Raw genomic sequence first — 25,986 nt, 5'->3', positions numbered from 1 at the left:
TGATTTGTACCTCTATATAATATATTTTTTAATCCCTTTGACACAACCCAAAAACATAGTTCATCAATATCGGCCCAAGGGGGAGGCAGCTAAGCAATTGCTTTAGGCCCCCTAATTGAAGGCCCCAATTTTTCATTATTAGTTAATTTTATATTATTAAAAAAATTATTATTATTAAAAAGATACTAGATTTATGTTTTTTCTTTTTGGATATAAAAGTTAATTTAGAAAAAACAGAGGTTATTTAGATAACTACTTGAATTTCATAATAAGCATACAATAAGGCAAAATAACAATTTGATGATGATATTGATAATAAAAAAATAAAAACAAAATCTCTTGTAATATCTTTTAAAGTAAATTATTTTTTATAAAGAGTAGATCAAGCTATTTTTTTAATTCAAATAAACTTGAACTATTTTAAATGTATAAAAGTATTTTAAAATCTACTTTAGTAGTATAAAATTACGATCATTAGATGCTGAGAACTTATAAAAACGTTTTTTTTAACTGCAAATATTTCATATAATAAAATTTGAAACCTTGGGGAGCAGAGTTACAAGATATCTTCGATGATGGAAATTAGCAGGTAATCGAGTGAAGGGCCAAAATACGTACAAGACGGTCTATAAAACTATTATTAATAACAAAAAAGAAAAGAAATCATAACTATATACAATTTTATTAAATAAATTTTGGGCCTCTTTTTAACGTTCGGCTTTAGACCATCAATTTTGTTAAGCCGTCCCTAAGCTCAATGATCAAAAATGTTCAAAATCTTTGTTAGGTCACCGGTTCAATTCCTCCGGACTCCGCCGCTAATCTTGATACCCATAAAACACATGCATATATCACCGATCGGGTCAATACGTTCCATATCCTATAATAGATAAAAAAAAAACTGAAAGAACCACTGTTTTTCTCTCACACATGCAAACTCTTATATGCTCTTAGAGAAATGTATATACCAAAAAATATGCTCTTAGAGAAGCTGTTCTTGTTCATCTTTGTGATAACTAGTCAACTGGTTAAAAATTTCTCCTCCCACCACTAAGAAATTGCTTCGTTAGAAAGTAACAATTTCTTTTATTAACATAATAATTTCGTAAAATCTCACAGAAAGTTACAATATTTTATTGGAGATCACAATATCTCAAGTCATGCATATTAAGGAATTCCCAAAAAGTATATAAAAAATCTTCTGGTTATACCTACCGCTCATCCTCTTAAGATTTTTGAATTAAATTTTCGGAATTATTTTTTACAACATTAATATCAATTTACTCCAATTAATGTCGAGAACTTTCACAAACTTATTGGGTGCAATAAAACTTCAGGTTTAGCTAACAAAGCATAAGTCACATGGAATATGTAGTCAGAAAGGTGAACTATCATATATCATATATGCAAATAATATAGCTAGACATTTATTAAATTTATTACTCCATTTCTTTTGTTTTTTAAATTTTCTTTATTGATATATGTAATGGAACTAACTAAATTTGTCAATGGGAATGTCTATGCCATTCTAATTCTAGTCATCTACCATAATTGGTGTCAAACTTGAAATCAGTGAAGAATCCTTTTAATTTGTATTCATCTTGCAATTTTGAACTTTGTCACAATCATTAAGTAATTAACCATCAAGATCTTTAAGAAGAAAAAAAACAATTTATACTCAGGCTTCTTGGTATTCCCTTTGTGCTATTGAAATCTTAATTTGTATTCATCCTGCAATTTTGAACTTAATCACAATCATTAAGTAATTAACCATCAAGATATTTAAGAAGAAAAAAAACAATTTATACTCAGGCTTCTTGGTATTCCCTTTGTGCTATTGAAATCTTAGTAGAGATAAAATGTTATGGTCTATCGTAAGGAATGGAACTTAGAGTCCCATGTCGATACTACAAAATGCTGATGTCAGGTCTATATAGCCATGAACTCTCCTACCTTAATAATTAGCTTTTGGGATGTAGTTCTCGCTAGGTTGTATCAATGATATCAGAGTCACTCACCACCCTCTGTACCTACCGTGCCTTGGATGGTGACGCCGATATTAGAGTATTCATCCGGGGCTAGAAATGACTAACGTACAACCGTCGAGGACATGGTGGTTTGTTATGGTCTATTGCAAGGAATGAGATTTGAGTCTCACAGGTACTACAAAGTGCTGATGTGGGGCTTACATAACCTTGAGCTCTCCCTCCTCAATAGCTAGTTTTTGAGGTGTGGTTCTCCCTAGGTTATATCGCAAAAGACACTAGATGATTTTTCCTCGTTTGTTTAAGCTTTAGTGAGTCGAATTACTCGTTCATGTGCAATTTAAAGGTAACAGGTATCCGATGAAACAATCGAAAACGCGCAAGCTAATCAATATTTCACCGTTATAATTCTTTATAGCATATTTTATTGGTTTCAACCTATTTCCCACCTTTTTTAGATCACCAAATTATACTTAGGCATCATTTTTTTTTAAAGAATTTGATCACATAAAAATTTCTCATTGTTAAGGCCTAAGCATTGAACTGAAGCTCAGAACTAAATATGTACTACTATTTTCCCCGTCAATTAGTGCAAATTTCCTCCATGTTCTCAAAACGCAATATAGTGCAAACAATTCCAGCAATTTCATCAGTAGACATTTAATGCCATGCAGAATAGTCGCTGCACGCGCTGGACAACCGAGAGCGCGTGATAGAAACCACACAATATTGAAATATTCTAATCTAACAAGGTCAACCAGTGGTCAGTCCCAAGTCTAACAGGCCGAGATTTGTAATCAAATCTCAAAACCAGCTAATTCAATTAATTAAACTCCTATTAATTAAATACTAAGTTCAAACTCAAATACAAATCTTTAAACTCATTAATTTAATCAAACTTGAGATTCAAAAAACCTCTACAAGAAGCATGCTTCTTCTTCTACTTCTACTTCCATTTCTTGTTCTCTCTTACTGCTAAAAATCCCCTTATTTGCCAGTGATAGCCAATTGTTTTATCATTTTCTTGAGATCTTCAACTTTAGCTTTAAGAAGCTGCCTCTCTATTTCACCACCCATTGGCCCCCTTTTTTAGTGTCTTAAATTTTTCATTCAATATTTACACTGTTATCAATCAGTAAAAGCTGCAAAATGCTACAGCTTTCTGTATGAGCTTTCTCTGTCTCTCACTAAACTTGCATTCTGTCCGTTCTAATTCAATGCTCTCTCTTTGATTCTGATATTATTTCCTTACCACTTTTGTCTCTGATTCTAATTCAAATTTCGGCTCTTCAAGTTGTTCGTTTAAGTTTTGAAATTTTTTTTTTAGTGTTTTTCTTTGGTACTGTTTGATTATGGATTTGAAATTGATGAAACCATTACCAAAACAATTGATGCTGAAAGATTACCTGTTAGATGACTTGAGTTCATGCTCATCGAGCGGTTTCCGATCATATCCTCGCCGGCAATGTTGCACTACAGTTCGATTTCTTCTCGAAATCGACTTAAAGAACAAGTATCAACCAGCACCGCCGCCGCCATACATGAAAAATGCAAAATCGTTACTCAAAACCCGGCCAAAACCATCGCCGCCGTCGGCGACGGTTTCTGCATTTCAGAAAGCGTCTGTGGCGGTGATCAACGCCGTGAAACACCTCCCGTTCGCCGGAGCGAGGTCTCCTCTGTCTTCTTCGCCGTCGAAGAAGAAGAAGCCGATGATGAAGGCAATTTTTCCGAGGAGTTTGTCTCGGAAGCTGAAAAGAAGCTTCTGGAAGAGAGGCGATCACAAGGAGATCCACTGGTGGACGTCTTTCAACCGGTTAGATAAGGAAGAACTAAAATCGCCGGGTTTTTCTCCGGTTATAACTGCCATAACCGCCGGCGATTCAAATAGCTCAATGAGCGTGAGTGTGAGTGAGAGTAAAAGTAAAAGTAACAGTAACAGCTGGTCAGATAGTGATTTCACTGCTTCAAGTGAAAATAATTCACTGCAAACTTCAAGTGGTAACTCGGAGGTTAATTCGACGGAGACAGAAAACGACGTCGTCGCTTCGAAGAGCTTAGGAACAGAGAAGGTGATCAACAGCAAAAAAGTTGGCGCAACTACCGGTGATGATTCACCAGACTCAACTGTAAGCAGTCACGGTAGCACTACCAACTCTCCTAACAAAAAGGTTAGCTTCTTTTTTTCCTAACATTTCTTTTTCATTTTTGTCTTATTTCTCTAATTTCATGTTTTCTTTCTTTTATTTTATCACTATTACTTGCATTATCAGTTTACCTTTTTACATATAATCAACACAACTAGCAAAGGTCAAATGGAACTTATTACCAAATTAGTAAGAATAGATTTTTAGATATAGGAACTTAAACTCCCCTTTCATCATAGATTTTGTTTGAAAATACTGTTTGTTTATGAAATATGATCATGTAAATGGGGAAAAAAATTTAAAAACTGATTTAGGGCAGTTTTTGATTGAAATTTTTTCTTCGCTTCAAATAAAATACATGTCTAAACACAACTTTAATTTTCAAAAATTATTTTTCAACATAACTCAAAAACTCTTTTTTCAATTTTCAATCAAATTTATGTTCAAACGCTAGTTAAATTATTTATACTTTGACAATTCTGTTCAAGACTTTTAAAGCTTAGTAAAAATGTATGATATTCGATAAGAAAGGCAAGGCACAAGAAGAACTTATTGTGAATTAATCAATAATAGCATCGATATATATCCCATATATTTTCAGCACGAGAAATTTTTCTTTTACATAGTAAGTTTGCGAGGTTCAAGTTGGAATTTTCATAGTAGCGGTAAAATTTTGAACATGACGAGTAAATTAAAATATTAGACAAACCTTAGTAATTATGAGGGGGTGTAATAATTTGTTGAGCTTAGAAAAATTAAAATAAAGTTGTATTCTCAAGGTATAATTAAAGCGTGGTGAATTCAAAATTTTGAAATATAGTAAAAAAAGTATGGTGTAAGAAATTTGAATTATATTATAAAAGAAGAATTTTCTAGAGAAATGAATTTTCACAGCGATATGGTAGGAGCAAAAACAGGTGGAACTATTTGGGGTAAACCTGGAGAGTACACGTGCGGGGTATTCAGGGTTTAATTGCATGCTTCTCGACACTGACAACGAAGTTACAGTCGGGTTATGAGACGGCACTGATCCCGCTACGTTGTTGTCGCCTTGCGGGATCTACGGCTATCTATGTAGACTAGCATTAACTTTGTGGAAGTCGAGACAGCAGATTACTATATTTGTTTTATTTCCTAAAATACCCTGACCCACCTCTTTGACTGTTTGACACATAATAGTGTAGATAGCAATTTGTTTGATTGCATTAAACCAGGTATGAAGTGTCATTTTCTTATTCTCTGATTAGTAGGACTGTGTAGGAGTAGTTAGTTCGGTTATATATTATAGTATAAAATAATTCCATTATCCTTTTCAAAATAAATATCCAGTGATTCATATGCAAACTCTCCTTATTGAAAATTAGCCTTTTAAGTCGGTATTTGAACATAAATTGGTTGAAACTTGAATAAAAAGTTATTGAAATGGTGTTGAAAAATAATTTTTGGAAGTTAAAGTTGTGTCTCACAATATATTTTACTTTGAGTGAAAGAAAAATTTTCATCTAAAAATAGTCTAAACTTGAAAAAAATTCTTCTAATTTTTTTTCAAAAACTGATCAGATTTCATGAACAAACAACGTTTTCGAAAAAAATACAAAAAAAAAAAAAAAAAAATATGTCCAAGCGGAAGCTAAGTTTTCACATGACTGCTAATTAATATTAGTAGTCAAGAGATTACAATTTTTTCTAGTATTACGAGTTCGAGTGATTTAATTACCTCTATATTAATTCTTCAATAAAAATTACTTAGATTGTTTGTGTATATAAAAGTTTCTTTAATTTTGTGAATAATAATATTGTAGGGTCCTTTATTGTTTTTTATTTGTAGCAAGCTAAAATATAGAAGATATTATTTCTATCACATTGAACTTGTGTCGGTCGTGTGTATGGTATGTTTTAAATAACTTGCATATCCTTGCGCGTAAAAGGAAAGAGGAAAAAGGTGAGTGATAGTTTGGTTTGTTTGGACGTATAACTGCTACAAACATTAATATTTATTAGCATGTGGGAACATTAATATTTCCATTTCATAATTTATCTTTACGCTAGGTAGCTCAAAAATTGGTTATGTGTTTTTCCTTATAATAAGAACTTCTATAAACGATATCATATTGGCAAAATACATAGTTTACCCATTGATCTTGTACCCAAATTTCTCTTACACACTTGTTTACTACGGGGATAATATTACATACTCAAACCTTTTAAAAGTGTGTCAATAGCACACCACTTTAACTACGTGGCACTTGTGTGTTCTTCACATAACACAAGCACGTATTACAGAGGCGGATTCAGGATTTGAGGCTTATGGGTTCCTACCGTAATTTCAGATTAATATGTAATGATAACTGGGTTCACAGTCAGATATTTACCAATACTTAGTGAATTTCTTAATATAAATACAGAGTCTACGCAAGAGTTATTGGGTTCCCGAGAACCCGTAGTCCATGCACTAGGTCCTCCCCTGACGCGTAATGCTAAGAATTTCATGTCAGAAAGTTTATAAAGAATTCACGTGTCTAATTTTTAAGTTTTTTTTCCTTTTTACGCCAATTAACAAATTTAAAAAAAATAAAAAATAACCCCTCTCACTCTTGTCTTCTTCCCAGCCCCAACCCCCCACCCCGCGTCTTCTTCCTAGTTCCTCACCCCCAGGTTTCGTCTCCCCTCACCCTATTTCGTCTCCTTCCCCGATTCAAACTTCTCCTATTCCATTTTCTTTTGGTTGTTTAAGATTCGAAATTTCTCCGAAAATTTCTTGGTGGTAGTTATGTCATTGAGAAAGGCAGAATTGCAGAAGAAATTAAGTTTTCAATTTCTTGTTTTGGAATTTTATTGACAAAGTGGTCTTTTTGGTTCTTTCAATTGTGCCAAATAATGAACTGAAATTTTTCCTTTTCGTTATTTTCTTTTGGCTCACCATTATTGAGTTTTGTGAAAAAGAAGAGATAATACCAAAATGAAGGGTTGGCCGGAGATGGAGTTTTAGGCGAAATTCCGGCCAGTGAAATTTTTTTGGATATGTTATTTGTGTGTTACAACTAGCATTTTTGTGGTAACTATGGCAGAATATTATTTTTTTACAAAGAAGAAGGGTTTGCAATGGTGGAGAAGGTGGTGCAGTGGTGGGGAAGGTGGTGCACTAATTGTTGGGGTGTTTTATTTGAGTGGGTCGGATCTTTAAAAGGGTTGGGTAATTAAAAGAGTCCTTTTAATTTAGAGACGTGCGTGTGATACACAATATAGACTATTACTTGGACTGGTCAAAAGTGATGTGTTATTGACACACTTTTGAAAGATTGAGTGTATAATATTATCCCCGTAGTGAACTGGTATATAAGAGGAATTTGGGTACTGGGTCGATGGGTAAACTATATAAAATAACGTTTTAGTTAAGGATCTGAAATTCCCTTTTCTTTTATTTGAAAATGAAAATAGTATAAATATGGGTAGACAGAAGTCACATACTTTGTCTAGTAGTTAAGTTGACTTATGACGAATTTGAAATTGTCTTCGGAGTTTGTGTCCATTTGCTTACGGTAGAAACATCCCTGGAGAATAGTTGACTTCCTAATAACAAAACTTGACCACATCTTTCCTATGTGTACTATTTATTTCTACCCTTTTCAAGAAATTGCTCTAGGAGATTGGGAACTTTTAAAATCTCGACGCCAAAATTTTAATCTATTTTTAAAGTACTACTAATATTAATTATATTTTGGAAAAAATAGACACTCCAATGCACAAAGTATTATGCGTTTACGCGGGGTGCAAAGAAGGGTTGTACTCTTGGGGGTTATAATATAGACAGTCTATCCTAATGCAAGTATTAATAGCTGCTTTTACGGCTTGAATCTGTGATGTATAGGTCATATGAAGACAAAAAAAATTAGTTTTCCTTTCGGTTAGTTCCTCCAAACCCCACTTGTAAAAATATACTGAGTCGTTGCTTTCAGTTAGTTCCCCTTTCTTCTATATTTTTCTTTTAATCTTCTGATGTGAAGATGGTTTTTTTTTTAAAAAGAAAAAATAAGTAAGTGAGATTTCCCTATTGTCACGCATGATAAGTGATGCCAAGACAGTCTCATTGAAGTGGAACTATCAAATAAATTCAAGTGTCTAAAGTATATTGACACTAACATTTATGTGACTTTATTAACACTATAGCTAAGGGTAGGGGCCATACTGGTTGGTCTTGCCAGGAGAACAACCGAACAAAATTAATAATAAGAGATATGTTGGATGTGTAGCCCCTGTTTGTTTGATTATTTCTTTTCTTCTATCTTCCTTTGTTTTAAAATTTAACAGTACTTCCTTTATCCCAATTTATGTTAAAATGTTCGGATTTCAAGAGTCAAATAAATTATTTTTTAACTGTTATTTTTTATATGCCTTTTAAATATTTTAAATTATTAATTATTGTGACTTATACATAGTATTTTTTACGTACTTTTTAAATATGTAAATTTTATTTCAAAAAACAAAAAATATTCATGTCCAAATGAATGTCAAATTTAAGAAATTGAATCTTGAAAAAATGAAAAGTGTCACATAACTTGATACAAATGGAGTAATATTTCTCGCATTCAATATTTGATATTGTACACGATTAATGTTCAAAATAATCCTCAAAGATTTCTTAATTTTCATTGTTATGTGCAGAAACATTGGCCAAATGAGGAAAAAGAACAGTTTAGTCCAGTTTCTATACTGGATTGTCCATTTGGTGATGAAGACGAGGTTTCATCACCTTTCCAGCATAGATTAGCTCGTGTGGAAGGTAAAATCCCTAATCAATTTGTGTTAAAGAATAATTCAAAATTTATACCCTTCTAACAGAAAATCTTAAATATATTTGTAACAGGAACTACCAAAAAACTCATGAAGAAAATCCAAAGGTTTGAGTGTCTCACTCAACTAGAACCACTAAACTTAGAGAAAAGAATCGTTTCTTCAGAATCAGAGAGTGAATCCCCACTCACAAATACCTCAGAAACTGAAGTTGAGGAACAAGAAGAGGACAAACAGACAGTTGAAAGCAAAGCATTAGATTTGGTTCAAGAATTGAAAGCCTCATTGCCATCTAATAACATGAAACTAAAGGCAGAGAAAATACTGTTGGATTTCTTTAAGGAGAGGATTCTCAATGCCAGTGAACATTCAGAAGACCTAACAAGAGGTGATGCATTCAATAACAAGCTGTTGCAAGTAGCAAAAGATTGGATAAATGGGAAACCAATTGAGGTACTGTTAGATTGGAAGGTGCAAGAAAACAGGATGGCTTATATTCGAGACATTGAAAGCCGAGGCGAGTGGAAGAACACAGATTTAGAGAAGCAAGAAGTTATTTTGGAGTTGGAAATTGAAGTCTTTGCATCTTTGATGAATGAGCTCTTGCTTGATATCATCTTCAGCTAGCAGATCTTTAGGTGCAGTGCAGTAGAATGGTAATAACATAACATAGTTAAAAGGGGAGTTAGGGAAAATATTAGAAGCATATACTCAATTCTCAAGGTTGTTTTTGTCATTCAGTTGTTGACAGAAAATGGCTAGCTAGAATGAGTGAGACCACCTTGAGAAATGGGCTACATGAGTTTTGAACTCATTCCTTCTTTTTCTCTTCCTTGGAGAAAGAAGGGATGGTGAAATGTTGAATTAGAAGAGAACTTTGGTTGTACTCCATTTCTGGATCAAGTTATGCTAAATTCTAGTTAATCATTGTTAGTTAACAATCTCATTTGCATGCAAAAATAAGAATGTTAGATAGGAAATAACATATTAATGTATCTAAGATCTTTATTTACTCATCACTTCAACCAACTATTTAGATGAAATGCTCTGGTACTCAGAGGGCGGACCTGCGCTATACCGAGGGTCACCGACACCTCTAAAGTTCGATAAAATTTTTATGTACACATGTATATGTCTTTAGAAAATAGTGATATGTTAGTATTTGATATACCTATGTATCCAAAAATACATCCCAACCTTCAAATTTTGGGTCCGCCTCGAGAGATACTCCACCGAAAGTCCAAACTAATAAATGTGTGCAACATAAATCACTTTTCTATATGAGTCCTTAAAGCCAAAATAATTGTATAACTAACTAAAGGTCTCATTTGTTTGCACTTAATGAAGGTTTGAATCTTAATCATTCATATATCAGATATTAAGTGTATTTGTCTTTAAAGTCTAAATCTTAAACATTCAGATCTTAATCATTAAGTGTGTTTGTTTTTTTAAATTCACAACTACTTAGGTCTAAATAGGTTTGTATGATTAAGATATATAACCAAAATTTAATTTCATTAAGATGTTATTGTCCACATTCATTAGTGACTGACACCAACGCCTACTATTATCAACTACCAGCACCACCATCATCCTCAACCATAGCTGCCACCACTACTACCCCCACCACCACCACCACTATCATCCTCAACCATATCCACACACTCATCCACATCAACTACCACAACCAATCACCCCATCACTATCATTAACCATAATCAGCACCGCCCACTGTTATAAACTACAACCACCCACCACCATCTTCCTCAATTACAACCACAACCATCACCACTACCACCATCCACCATTATTAACTATGTGTGTTAATCGGGCCGGGCTGACCCGTTTTCAACCCGCTTCAATCCGGGTTAGCCCGGTTCAGCCCGGTACTATTCCTTATTATGCGGGCTGGGGCGGGTTGGTTGGGGAGGCGGGTTTTGGACGAACATGTTCTGGTTAACGGTGCACCGAACCCGCTAAGCTCGTGACCCGTTAACGGGTTGTTAACGGGTTGCAGCCCGTTATGAGCCCGGTTACTGTTGCTAATTTTTTTATTTTTTATTTTAATAAATTGGACCGTTGGCAACGGTCAAATTGAGAAATGACCGTTGGGGAACGACCAGATTTTACTGAAATGGCCATTTCGGCCTCCCCCATTAAAAATATAGCCCTCTCACCCCTAATAATTGTAAAATTACATTTTTAACCTTTTAAAACATATAAATAGCCCCCCTTCTTCTTCATTTTTTCTCACAATTCATTCTCTTACTACTCTAATTCTCTCTCAAGTCTCAATTCTCAATTCTCTCTTGATATTATAGTTCTTAAATTCTCAATTATTTATTATTTCAAGTTTCATCAATTATTTAGTTTAGCCATTACAAAATTATTATTATCAAATATCAAGTATTCAAGTGAAGTGGTATCAAGCACTATCAAGTATAAAATTTCGGTCTATCAATTGAAGTTTGATTTTTTATATCAAAATTAGTGCGGCATCCGAAATTCCGGTACACTCGTTCCATCTCTTTCTTTTATTTGGTGTACACTTATTTTATTATTTAGAATTATTAATTTAATTTCGTAATTTAATTTACATAATGGATTTACTTAGAGCGGCCAAAAAAGCGTGCACTAGTAAATGTGGTAGTAAGAAAACTTCCAAAAAATCAAGAGGTGGTGTTGGTTCTTCTAGTAGCTTTACACATATTTATAAAAGTTAACCTGAAAATTTAAATGAAGATTTTGAGTGAATGCAAGAAAATTTTGGTATAGATGATGATTTAGATGATATTCAATCACCCGATAATCTTGAAATACCACCACCTACACCTGATAATGCTAGTCAAACTCAAAATGTTAGGGGTGCAACAAGTAGGCCTCCTCTCCCTATTAAGAAGAATCAACGATTAAGAAGTAAGTATTGGATATTTTTTGAAAGACTAGAAGATCAAAAAAATTATGTAAAATGTAAAATTTGTAGTGAACATTATAAATATGAGCCCGGTAAGGGAGGGAAAACGGGTCAACTTCGTAGGCATATGGAAGAGAAACATCCTCTTGATTGGGGAGTAGATGAGCAATCTGGGCAACAAAAACTTAACCTGAGTACTGGGGGGTTAATGGGTAAATACGATATTAAAAAAGATCGGGAAGAATTAGCTAAAATGATTGTTTTAGGTTGTTTACCTTTTAGTTTTGCTTCTTCACCGTATCTTGTTACTTATATTCAAAGAATTTATAACCCTATGTTTAAAGGTATTCCTACAAGTACTTGTAGAGCTGATATCTTTAGGCTTTTTGGACAATATCAGACATATATACGTTATTTGTTCGCAAGTCTTCCTTCTAAAGTTTCTCTTACTTCTGATATTGGTCGTGCTAAAAATGAAATGATTATTTGACTGCTACATGTCATTGGATAGATGATAATTTTTGTATGCAAAGACGTATTATTACTTTTAAATATGATGAAGATCAAAGTCATACTGGTGCATTTATAAGTAATACTATCCATGAAGTTGCTATATTTTATAATCTTGCAGAAAAAGTTTTGTATATGTCATTTGATAATGCTTCTAACAACAATGTTGCTATTACAATATTAAAATTGCATCTACACCCACCACTTCCTGAAATATTTCATGTTAGATGTGCATGTCATATTTATAACTTGATTGTGAAGAGTGGCCTTGCATTATTTAGAGATGAAATTACTTTAGTTAGGAGAGCTGTTGGTATAATTCAAGGAAATAATAGAAGTACTAGATTATGCATTTAAGAAAAAATGTGTATACTATGGACTAAAACCAAGACTCATACCTGAAGAAATAGTTACTAGGTGAAATTATACTTATTTATTCTTAAGATGTTGTTATAAATATAGAATGCCTATAACCTATATATATATATATATATCTTAATTTTTGAAAAAACAAATGAGACCTAAGTAGATATTCATATGGGCCAATTGGGCCCCTACCTACACCCTCTTAGTGCAGAAGTTTGCGGCCTTCTCTTGTTACAATTAAGGAAATTTTCATAAAGCACTATCTTTTAGTGGTAATTAGCTATCTATAGATACTATTTGCTATATTACGAATTGTAGATATATTTTCTGTTGTTATAAGATGTATTTGATGTATTTAAGCTACTGTATTCATGAATACTGTAGAAAAAATAGGCGTGAATCAGGAAAGTCCACCTAATCAGTTGTTGTATTCGAGTGTATTCGACTGGATTCATGGCATGAAAATGGGATTACAGCTGGACAGATTATTGTATTCGACTATATTCACGGCATGAAACAGAGGATTACACTGTTTTTAAATGGAAAGTGAATCAATAAACATAATAGACACCGAATATAACTCAAAAAACTCAATTATAACACATAAATTTTGTATTTCCAGTTATAAAAAAGATTCACAACCGAAAAATACCCCAAAACATAGAAATCTTCAGAAAATTATATAATACATCTGAACACATAAATTATATTAATTAAAAAAATATATGAATACATTCATGGCATATAGCGAGACAGTGAATACAATGAAATACATAGAATACAGTGGATACGTTGAAATACAATGAAAAAAAGATAGTGAATACAATGAAATACACGGAATACAGTGAGATACATTGAATTACATTTAAAAAAAAAGAAAATAAATACAATGAAATACATGAAAATACCGTGTGATACGTTGAAAATACATTAAAATATATTAACAGAAAATCAAGTTGTTCAGCCCCAAACTCCGTCGTCTTTGTTCAAGAGCAAACCCTAATTTCCGTCGAATCCGCCATCGAGCAAAAACCCTCGCGAATGAAGACAAATCATTCTTGAATGAAAGCAGGAACAGTGATCACGCCCAACTCTAGTCTTAAAAGGGATAAGCGGTCGCTGCAAATATAATCCGGTCTAAAAGTCCGGAGTCGAATCCCACAAAGAACTAAGGTTTAGCTATATCTGTTTAATATCACTAAAAAGACAAGTTTGAACAATTTTTCTAGATTATAATGATTGAGATTTATATTTATAACTAATTAACTAGCAAATACTAGAAAATGGTAAAATTATCAACTAACGAGATAAAGGGTTGGAGACTAAATTAAGGAGGTGTAGAGTTATGATTTCCCCAATTGTCGGAATCCTTCTAGCTATGTTCCCTACAATTTTTTCAATGTGTTCTCTACTGATCGTGAGCACTTTAGGTGTCGTAATTCTCTCTCAAGCAACTACAATAATTTACTAGACATATTCTCTCGAACTACGCTAGTTGGGTTTATCTAACCGCTCATTATGACCACGTCATAGCTTTGTTATTTCTAAACCTGCCTTTAAACCCACTGTATTGATTTTTCATATACGTTAGGAGTGACGTTGTTCAACAACTACCTAAATATGTATTCTCTCTCGAACACTACACATTAAATAGGCACAGTCAATTGATGGCCATTCAATCAGCAACAACAAATACGTAGTTGAACAAGTAGAGAAATCCAACGGCTCAATTATATAAAAACATAACAAGAATTTATCCTACAAAAGGTTCTATCAAAACCCTAGATAACACATTAGCTATTCATAATAGTATGTAAAACTACAATACTAAAAGTCATAACCATAATAAAAAAATAGGAAGAGGAAGGAAAAACTCGTAGAAGAATTTTCCGCCTTGCTCCTATTATGTCTCTGCCTCCTTAGGTCGAATCTGTATCAAAAATTGGTCTCATCCTCAAAATACTATTTTTCGTGCATATATACCAAGTAGGGTCGGTCCCAAACTATTATACTTTCTCCTACACGAAAAAAGACAAGTTTCCAGGCCTGGACGCCCGCGGCCGCGGCCCAAGCGCGGTATGGGCGCGGTACTTTCCTAGTGTACTGCCTCAGCCCGCCTCAGGTCCGTGGTCGCGGTTTCGACCGCATTTTTCTCCCTATTCTGTTTGGAAAATTGAAATATGTAAAGTATGAAAGTTGTAGCGCTTTGAGTTATCTTTGGAACCCAAATGGAATTATGAGCGAAAAGTTATATGTATTTTACTAGACAATGCGCAATTGCCTACTCGTTTCTTCGTTTTGTTGCTCTATCATCCATTGATCCTCGAATACGATCCCGACTTAATTCCTTGGGATTTTACTCATACTTCAAAGCTCCGTAAATTCATTCCATAACATCTATATAACTCGAAATCACTCCTACAAGGCATAAAACACACAATTAGTGCAAAATACTAACGATTAAAACACAAACTCAACTAAAGTGCAATAAATTTGAGTGTAATAAGCGACTAAAATACGTAATTATAGCCTATAATCAACACCCACACTTAAACCAGTGCTCGCCCTCGAGCAATCAAACTACACTTTTTTTATAGACACGACCTTTTTAAACAATTCTCCTAACTCATCACACCACGAGCATTTAAAATAGACTAAGCACAAAAACGTAACATCTTCACCTCATGATTTGACCCACAAGTACCACGCATTATTCACAACTCACTCACTTACTCTAACATAGAGGTCACTGACATTACCTTTCCTTCATGAATCAAGTGCCCTCACACAACAAAAAAGAGTAGTTTCACACAATAAAATTTAAGAACACTTAGGAACTAAAGATAGAAAGAATTCACTCACTCTCAGAAATAAAATTCATATGCCACAAAGTTGCACCATAAGCTTGCCCGTAGTGTACTACTCTACTAATCGAGTTCATTCCGTCTAGGATCAAGTAGGAATTTATTTGTTTGTAATGTAGGTTGCGGAACGGGTAGGATATATTTGGATATAAGAGTGACTACACCTCCCTAAGCACTTTAATACATATACTTTAACATTCAAACCTCATACTTATGCCAAACCAAACTCCACCTTCTCATCAATGTATATTACCTCATTCTTCTTTAAGCACACTTATATCAAAAGCTACCACTTATCAAGGAATATTTTTTCACAACAATACAACTATTTTTTTCTATATTTTTTCAATTCAAGTGGCTCTTACATTTTTCAAAACAGTGCACCTTTCTCCTTATTTAATTAGTTCCACTCAAAAGCCAAACCAACCTCTCCACACTTTAACCTTTACAAAGTTCATAAACAATTCAAGTGCTCATGAGAGGTTACAATGGTTCAAATAGATGGTTAATTCAAACAAATGAGTAAGGCTTGTAATGTGGGTGCCAAAGAAACAATATTATAGGCTCAGAGGGGTTAACTACGATACATACAATTAGGTGGTTAAAATATACATATCTGGCTCAACAAAGAAACGCCTATATCACTTCCAAGACTGAACAAAACTACTATTTCGCTTTGCAAACACATAGGGCAAGTTCTAGGCATCAAATGCAATGCACAGAATAAGGCAAAACCTTACACACACACATGGCACATAACTCACTCAGGATTGGATTCATAGACACTCTAGTCAAAGCAGTTAAGCAAAGTTAAGATCATAAAATTTAAGGTACTTCTACAAGAGTCAAAAACTGAGCCTAAGCGTCACAACCAAAGTACTCACTATTCTCAAGGCATAACAAAGTCAAGAGATATTGCTTCATTTCAAAACACTAAACAATGGCTCCTATTCCTAAAAAAAACTAACTACACCCGGTTCAAATAAAACTCTTGGAAAAGAACCGCGACACAAAGAAAAACCAAGGGGGAATTGCTACATTACCTAACAAAAGAAACTCTTTTTATTTTATTTTTTCTTTAGACTTAAATCCCTCAAGAAAATTGTCTAGTAGATCCATCATCGGGAAAAGTCCAATCTTTTCTATTTAAAAAAAATATATTCAATTAAACTAACACAACTAAAATAGCATAGAAAGTCACCCAGACAATCTCCTCACCCCACACTTAAAATTATGCATTGTCCCCAATGCACATCATAACTAATAAAAGGGTAAAAGAGACTCCCTGGTAGGCCAAAGGCCGAAACACTAACAGCTCATGGGGTACTCAGACTTCTCCCAAGCTTGGTCCTTCGTGCGGGTACCTCACACTTTGTTTCAACCATTTGGTTTGTTATTGCATCCTTCCAATACCTTTGTTTTCCATGATCCTAGAAAATAAAAAACTGACACTATAAAAATAATACAATAAAAAAATAAAAAAATAAATAAAAGAAAGCAATAAAGCTGGGTTGCCTCCCAACAAGCGCTTGATTTAACGTCGCGGCACGACGCGAATCACTTTTTGCCTCCACCTCGAGCTTATGAATTGAACCCCTAATTTGGCATTAAGTTTTCGACTATGCTCCAGGGGTGGAGGAACAAATCTAATTGGCCCAAGAAACCATTATACTATTCTACACTTCTTGGCTTTTAGATGAAGTATGTAATCCCGTCTTTCTGGCAAGAAAACTTCCAGAATGTAGGCACCTTGTTCCTCATTCCTTGACTTCTCAATCGGCTCGGATGACTCTATTTCTATATCGTCATCCAAGCACAATGTAGAGAAATATTTGGAGTGAGTACCAATGCGCTCACACACATGAACTTCAGGACTTTTAGCATCCTTAACATCAATGATACTAGAGTCAACAAAATTTGTATCCTCAATGTCCTTGGCTGACTCTAGTCTCACTTCTTCAACATTGACATCCTCAAATTGTAGTTGGCTAGGTTGTTGATGTTCTACTCTGACCTCCCCAGTTAACACCTCAAATTCATGCTCTTCTTGGCTACTATCCTCAATATTGGCTTGTTGAGCATTAAAATCTCCAACCACTTGACTCAATTGAGCCTCCAAATTGCGAATAGTTGCCTTTTGCCTCTCTATCTGCGGTTTTTTCTCATTGTTTTGTTCCAGAAGGCACTTTAACATATCCTTGATCTCCTTCAGGCCCGCTTCCCCGGGTTTTTTGTTCCTATTAACTTCACAAGAAAAGGTAGAACCATCATAGTAAGGGGTTGGGGGAAGATAAGAAATATAAGCACAACCATTAAAGTGACCATTTTTACCACCACACACATCACACACATTCCATAAATAAGATTGAGTTGGTGCACATAACTCGCTCTCGGGAATATTTTGATAATTTTTATACGGGTGGTTTCCTTCACAATATATATGAGGATGAATAGTAGAATTATCTACACCTAAATTCTCATAATTACAAGATGTCCTGTTTCTCAAATCAACAGTTATAAGAAAAATACAAAAAAAGAAAAGAAAAAAAAAAATAAAAGTTCAAACTTGAACCCTAGCAATATATACAGCTACAAATACATCGTTAGTTCCCCGACAATGGCGCCAAAATTTGATCACGCCCAACTCTAGTCCTAAAAAGGATAAGCGGTCGCTGCAAATATAATCTGGTCTAAAAGTCCGGAGTCGAATCCCACAGAGAACTAAGGCTTGGCTATATCTGCTTAATATCACTAAAAAGACAAGTTTAAACAATTTTCTAAATTATAATGATTGAGATTTATATTTATAACTAATTAACTAGCAAATACTAGAAAACTTTAAAATTATCAACTAACGAGATAAAGGGTTGGAGACTAAATTAAGGAGGTCTAGAGTTATGATTTCCCCAATTGTCGGAATCCTTCTAGCTATGTTCCCTACAATTTTTTCAATATATTCTCTACTGATCGTGAGCACTTTAGGTATCGTAATTCTCTCTCGAGCAACTACAATAATTTACTAGACATATTCTCTCGAACTACGCTAGTTGGCTTTATCTAACCGCTCATTATGACCACGTCAAAGCTTTGTTATTTCTAAACCTGCCTTTAAACCCACTGTATTGATTTTTCACATACGTTAGGAGTGACGTTGTTCAAAAACTACCTAAATATGTATTCTCTCTCGAACACTACACATTAAATAAGCACAGTCAATTGATGGTCATTCAATCAGTAACAACAAATACGTAGTTGAACAAGTAGAGAAATCCAACGACTCAATTATTAAAAACATAACAAGATTTATCCTACAAAAGGTTCTATCAAAACCCTAGATAACACATTAGCTATTCATAATAGTATGTAAAACTACAATACTAAAAGTCATAACCACAATTAGAAAATAGGAAGAGGAAGGAAAAACTCGTAGAAGAATTCTCGACCTTGCTCATATTGTGTCTCTGCCTCCTTAGGTCGAATCTGTATCAAAAATTGATTTCATCCTCAAAATACCGTTTTTCCATGCATATATACCAAGTAGGGTCGGTCCTAAACTATTATACCTTCTCCTACGTGAAAAAGGACAAGTTTCCAGGCCTGGACGCCCGCGGTCGCGGCCCGAGCGCGGTATGGGCGCAGTACTTTCCTAGTGTACTACCTCAGCACGCCTCAGGTCTGTGGTCGCAGTTTCGACCGCCTTTTTCACTCTGTTCTGTTTGGAATTTGGAAATACGTAAAACATGAAAGTTGTAGATATTTGAGTTAGCTTTCTAACCTTATATTATGTATTCCAAATGGAGCTCTGAGAAAAAAATTATATGTATTTTACTAGACTATGCGCAATATGCCTACTCGTTTCTTCGTTTTGTTGCTCTATCATCCGTTGATCTCCGAATACGATCCCGGCTTAATTCCTTGGGATTTTACTCAGATTTCAAACCTCCAAATCACTTGAATTCATTCCATAACATCTATATAGCTCGAAATCACTCCTACAAGGCATAAAACACATAATTAGTGCAAAACACTAACGATTAAAACGCAAACTCAACTAAAGTGCAGTAAATTTGAGTGTAATAAGCGACTAAAATACGTAATTATAACCTATCATCAAACAACATCATTGGACGAGATGAAAAAGAGTGTACATATAAATTGTCGGCGTTGCCTTCTTTGCTATCCCCTAAGAATTACGATCACATGACTTTCCATTGAGATTCGATCACTATCTTGGAAAATAGGTATTACAAAGATGTCGGAGTAAAACCATTATGGCCAATGTCAAGTGGCCAACATAATTCCCATAGATGTTAGCACGACGAACCTGGAGAGGAATAGTTCAGGGATGGATAGTATGAGATAGGGGAAGTTCTCTGTGGAGAGAACTAGCATATCATTTTCTAGTTCATGCCGTCAACAATTCGTCGCTTCTCAATTGAATTGGGATGAAGTAAAAATGGATAGTATGAGATAGGGGAAGTTCTCTGTGGAGAGAACAAAGAGGGGTTTTGGTGCAGAGAGGTGATGTGGGCATCGTGTTTTCAGGAAATGAAGGAAGAGAATGACATGTATAAAAGTAGAGAGGGAAAAGAAATAGTGTAACTGAATAGCGTATTTAGTGGCTTAGGGATAGGAGGTAACCAAAATTAAATATTTTGCTATAAATATTAAAAGGTATCTATAGAATATAATTTTTTTAAAATGTATTTATTTAAAATAAATAAGGTGTTAACCTTTGCTATAGGAGGTAAAAATTCCTTATAATGATCAAGTAACCCTGCAGCAAACAACACATTATTGTATTACAGTATGCATTGTCTCCAATAGCATCAAATTTTGCATCTTTATTTTTCAAGAGAAGAGAAAGTTAAATCCTAAAATGAATCTAACTCAACTAAGACTAATCAACTCGTGAAAAATATATTGCTCGTCTAATTTGAACTAATGAACACTATTTTTTTTAAAAAAAAAAATTCTAACAAAACAATTTGACTGCCCTAAATAAGAAACACAAAAACCAAACGGAAGCAAGACAAAAATATTGTCAAATTTCTGCTGCCCCCCCCCCCCCCACACACACACTTACTCTAGCTCCTTAAGTAAATATAATTTTTTCAACTTAGGGGTAATTTGGTTAATAGCCTGGAATAATTAATCCCAACTTGGATAAGGGGGGTCAGAAGTACTGTATATAGAAATGTGAGGGTCTTTTTGTATCAAGTGAAAAGTAAAGGCAGGAAAAGTGCATTTGACCTTTTTCTGAATTTGGTGACACTGGTCTACAATTTTAAGAACAAGCAAATGCAGATAGCAGACGTGAAACAGAAGATGTATAAATTTTCCTTTTTGCTATGAATGCCCCTAATATTTGTTAGATTCTTAGATTGCATACTACGAATGACTTTTTTTGCTCTTAAGCTTCAGATAGTGGCAAAGTGCAAATTACCCCCCCACACAAATTCTTCTAATCTTTTTAAATTATACTTACTTATAACTTGCAAATTACCCAACTTAAGCTGATGCCAACCTCAGACATTTTTTAATTTTATACAGTTTTATTAATAGTGCATGATACTAAACTAAGAAAATGGAAAGTCCAGATATCTTGCATTGCTTCCAAAGTAAGATGAACAGATAATTGCTAGCTACCCATTTTTCCTTTCTTTCTTTTGATTTTTACACTTTCTGGATATGTAAATAAAAGTCATGAAAAAGTCACTCTTGATCGGAAAATTATATTGAGTATATAAAAAGTTTTATTATGTATATCGATCAAAAATTGCTTTTTATAAATATATATTAAATTTTAAATATCCTTTGCAAAATTCATGTTCGCCACTGATTGCAACATAACATATTTGAAAATGGTGTATTACGACCTTTAAAATGAATAACAGGAAAATACACGTTAGTAAAATGAACATTTATTTTTATCTTGTAATTCTATAAAGGATTAGATTAATCATAGCGTAATATTTTGGGGCGTTTCAGTGTAATTTATCTCTTCTAACTGCAAGGACTCGGCTAGTTACCAGATGTATTTTAATAGCATGTTTAGTCAAATATTTTAACTTTCTAAAATACTCTGCGGTTCTAATTTTTCAAAGATTCGGCGTGGCGTAACACTCAAAAGTACTTTTTGAAAAAATAGACTAGACACAAACTATTTAGCTCCGATTTTCCATACATCATATAGCTTGAATAGATTTGCTTGAAAAGGACTAGAATTGCACTAGATTTGTTTAGCATCCTTCTTAGAGAACAGTGCAAGTCTTTGAATTAATTTAATACTTAGCATGTTTGGCCAATTAGTTCCTGGAAATTAGAAGTTATTGTACTTATTTTGGAGAGGTAAGGTATATTTTGTCAAACTTGTGGGAAAAGAACAAGTGATTGAACAACAGTAACATAAATAGTTTTTTTGTATTGCGGAAGGAATAAAAAAAAAGTAATTCTTCCTAGAAGTAGAAAACTAATTTTAAAGGACAAAATTACTCTAATCAAAAGTCTATATTTGAAAACTTTAATTTAATTATTGTCATTGTTTACCCGTAAAACGATACAGTTGAATTTGTAATGTGATTTATAGACACGTAAATTAATTTGATCCAAGAATATAAAATAATCAAGAACAATAATAAGTTAATGAAAATAAATTAAAAAGAAACACTAGCCTGATTGTGGGATTAACTTCTCCGAGAGCAATGACAAGAACAAAGTAAAGAATATTATTTAGAATAAGAGCTTGTTTTGCCTTTTTTGTATACAGAATGTCTCGTGTCCTACAATTTAGGGTGTACAAAAGAAACCGACAAACCGCACCAACCCGATAATCCGAGTCAAACCGGAAAAAAATCTCGATTATGGTTTGGTTTGATTTGGTTTGGTGTTGGAAAAAAAAAAACTCGACCATAATTGGTTTGGTTTGGTTTTAACTAAAGAACGTCAAACCGAAACCAAACCAACCCGACATTACATATATAGGAAATTTTAGATATATTTAATATATAAATATACTTATTGTGATCCAATTTATAAATATTTCTTAAAAAAAATCATAATTTTATCTTTTAAGTTATTATTTCAAGGTTGGACTTAGAACTTTTGAATGCTCCAATAAGTTTTATAGCCATTAATATTAGTAAATTAAATAATGCTAACAAAAGCCCAAACCAAAATCAAATCAATACTAATGCTAACAAAAGACATTCAATTCAATATTACGAACGGGAATGTATTAAATATCTATTTTTTATTTTGCAATAATTTAGATAAACATGCATAGCCTATTTTTATTTTTCTTTAGCGTTTAGTCATGTAATTAATACTCCCTTATTAGTCTATTTATTTTAGCATGACTTAGTACTTTTAGATTATGTTTCTTTTTATTATGGAGTTTTTAATTAGCAATATTTATATTACATAATTTTATTGACTTGATTGTTGAATATTTTAGGATAATGCCATGACACATCTCATATTTTTTATTATTTTCTTGAAAAATACTTTATATAATTGTACCTTACTAGGATTAAAGAAATATTTTGAGCATACGTTATATGTTTTGTTCTACGAAGATTTTACCGGAAAAAAACCCGAAAAACCCAAGAAAATCCGAGAAAAATCAAGATTGAAAAACCCGAGTTTTATTGGTTTGGTTTGGTCTTTAGATTTAATAACCCGATACAATTGGTTTGGTTTGGTAATTGTAAAATCCGAACTAACCCGACCTATGTACACCCCTACCTACAATGAATATGAGTTCTTCTATTTATAGCTCAATTCAATGAGACAAGATCCCAAAATCAAGCTCTCCTTTAATATAAATAAAACCCCTCTTGATGATTGAATAACGGTTATGAATTAATGAAAAGATTCTCTGGAATAGTTGGCCATTGAATGTTGTATTTCCCAACCGATGACTTCATTTCAAATCTTCATCATCGAGTTTGCTTGAGTCTGAAACCTTTTTAATCAATTTTTGGACAAAAAACACTTTTGTACTACTTTAAAAAAAAGTTACATAAATGAGTAAAATGCAGTATTATACTGCGAATTACTTTAACGGAAATTTTGCCTTTAAAGTAATTCGCAGTATAGTACTGCGTTTTACATAAAAAATTATTTTTTTTGTAATTCGCAGTACTATACTGCGTTTTACTAAGAGACATTTGTAAAACGCAGTATAATAATGCGTTTTACATTAAATAATTGCGTTGTACTCTGGTTTTTGCCCCCATCAATAATGTACTAACATAACAATAATTCAATACATAAAACGTAGTATTGTACTGCGTTTTACATAGAAAAATTCTACACCCCAACGTCGAACTTGCCTTATTTAAAGGCGTTTCAATTTTATAAAAATTCATTCAATACTTTATTTCAAACTTACATTCATACTTCTCTCTTCTTCTTATCAATTATTTTTTTTACAATGTCTGAAGTGACAAAAATAAGGGTTTCACTATATTGGGGGGGTGAGGTTGTGTTGGAGAATAACTCTGTGTGAGGTATAGCTCACCTCCACAATGTCATGTTAAATTGCCGCTTACTATGGAGTACGATAAATTGGTATCGTTGTTACGTAAAAAATGAATGAGAGGAGGCATTCGGTTAACCTTAAAATAACCGGTAGATTTCCGTATTCAGTGACTCCGCAGGGGTTTGCTTATTATTCTGAGTTTAACATCGAGAATGATGAAACTCTTAGAGATTTTTTGCTGATTTCGGATGAATATAGGGAATTTATTGTAATAAAATTATTGGAAATGTACGTCAAGGTGGAAGACGTTCCCAATAATGAGGGCGTGCATAGTAGGGATAACCCCCAGTCATCGGGTGGTTATTGTGGAGCAGTTTTTGCCGGACATATTGGTAATGAAAGAGCTTGCCTTGATTTAAACTTGTCACCACCGGCGAATGAGCAGCCACAAAATAATTTTTCGACTTTAGATAATCAACAAGACGACTGGTAAACTTCAATTTTACTACGCTTTAGCGATGTTTAATTTATGTTTTAATTGGATTTGTATTAACACTCATATTTTTCATAGGGGGTACCGTCCGGATATGAATTTTACAAGTTATGACCCTGCCCCTAGTTGGAATATGCGTAGTTCTGGAGTATTGGACCATGGTGGTCCATCTGGGAGTCATCACCAACAAGAAAATATCCATCATGAAACGTCAAGACAGTACGACTTGTAAGTAAAGTGATATAGCTATATCTAAAGTATTTATCTAGTTGGGTAACTTATCATTTTGTTCTTTATGTGCAGTGAAAACGAGCTTCTTGAAGCTCCTGACCTCACACAGTTGCCCATAGACGACGTATTTACTCGTGATTTGGCAGATGCGCAGAGTCAGGAAGATGATAGTGATTATGACAACAATGCGGATGAGTCTGGGGATGACACACCCTTCCATGATGAGGGTGATGATGAGGAGGAAGTGAATGTTGAACCTGAGTTGACGAGGGAGCATGTTCCTCCACCTCCAGCTAGACCAAGAGTGTACGAGTCCCACGTGCCATTTCATGAGCGGAATATTCCCTACCTTGATAATTTGCCAAGCATGCCGAACGTGGATGCCCTCACAAGGGATGATGATGAATTTCGGTCAGCAATGTGGGATGAGTCTAGACCAGCTGTTCTGACAAAGGGCATGTATTTCACCGATAAAGCTCGCCTAATTAGGGCTGTAAAAATCTACAGTATAAGAGAGTGACGTGGGATGACGGTAAGTGAGTCAACTACGGAGAAATACAAGGTTGTATGTCGTAGAGACTTTATGGGTTGTCACTAAATGTTGCGTGCCACCAAGAAGAAATCAGGTTTGTGGAAAGTGGGTAAATTTATTAGCGAGCACAGATGTGAAATGGACACATACAATGAGAATCACTTCAACTTGGATGTGAACTTGATTTCTCTTGTCTTGATTCCATATTTGGAAGTGTCCATTAGGTTTAAGATTAAAGAGTGTGTATTACAGTCGTCCACTAGGAGTATGGTTGTACTATAACCAAAAGAAAGGCATATCTCGGTCGCAAACGTGCCTTTGAACTTATTTATGACGACTGAGATAAGTCTTTTTCAAATCTGCCCAGGTACATGGCCGCACTGCAACACTTTAAACCCGGGACTGTTGTTGAATGGAGGCGTGAGCGGAGTCCGGACGGACCCGAATATATTTTCAACTATGTGTTCTGGTCATTTAAACTAGCAATTGATGGTTTTGTGCATTGTCGCCCTGTTATTTCCATAGACGGTACTCATGTCTATGGAAAGTATGATATTAAGCTTTTGATTGCAGTTGCAGTAGATGCCAACGGGAAAATATTTTCACTAGCTTTTGCCATATGTGCCAACGAAAGTGAAGAGACATGGACGCTTTTTTTGAACCACTTG

At 34.0% G+C, this 25,986-nt stretch overlaps 1 protein-coding gene across 1 annotated transcript; it reads left to right on the top strand.

Moving 5' to 3' along the window:
* Positions 1-3,195: 3,195 nt before the first annotated feature.
* On the top strand, positions 3,196-9,618 carry LOC104220699 (cell wall protein RBR3). Its single transcript, XM_009771614.2, has 3 exons — positions 3,196-4,156; positions 8,795-8,912; positions 8,997-9,618. Exons 1-3 carry the CDS (start codon positions 3,338-3,340, stop codon positions 9,548-9,550), a joined length of 1,491 nt encoding a protein of 496 aa, XP_009769916.1. The 5' UTR covers positions 3,196-3,337; the 3' UTR covers positions 9,551-9,618.
* Positions 9,619-25,986: the final 16,368 nt, after the last annotated feature.

Source organism: Nicotiana sylvestris, chromosome 8 (genome assembly GCF_000393655.2).
Source record: "Nicotiana sylvestris chromosome 8, ASM39365v2, whole genome shotgun sequence".
NCBI lineage: Eukaryota > Viridiplantae > Streptophyta > Magnoliopsida > Solanales > Solanaceae > Nicotiana > Nicotiana sylvestris.
The sequence above is the reverse complement of the archived record's forward strand: the minus strand, read 5'-3'. Positions and strand labels throughout refer to the sequence as shown.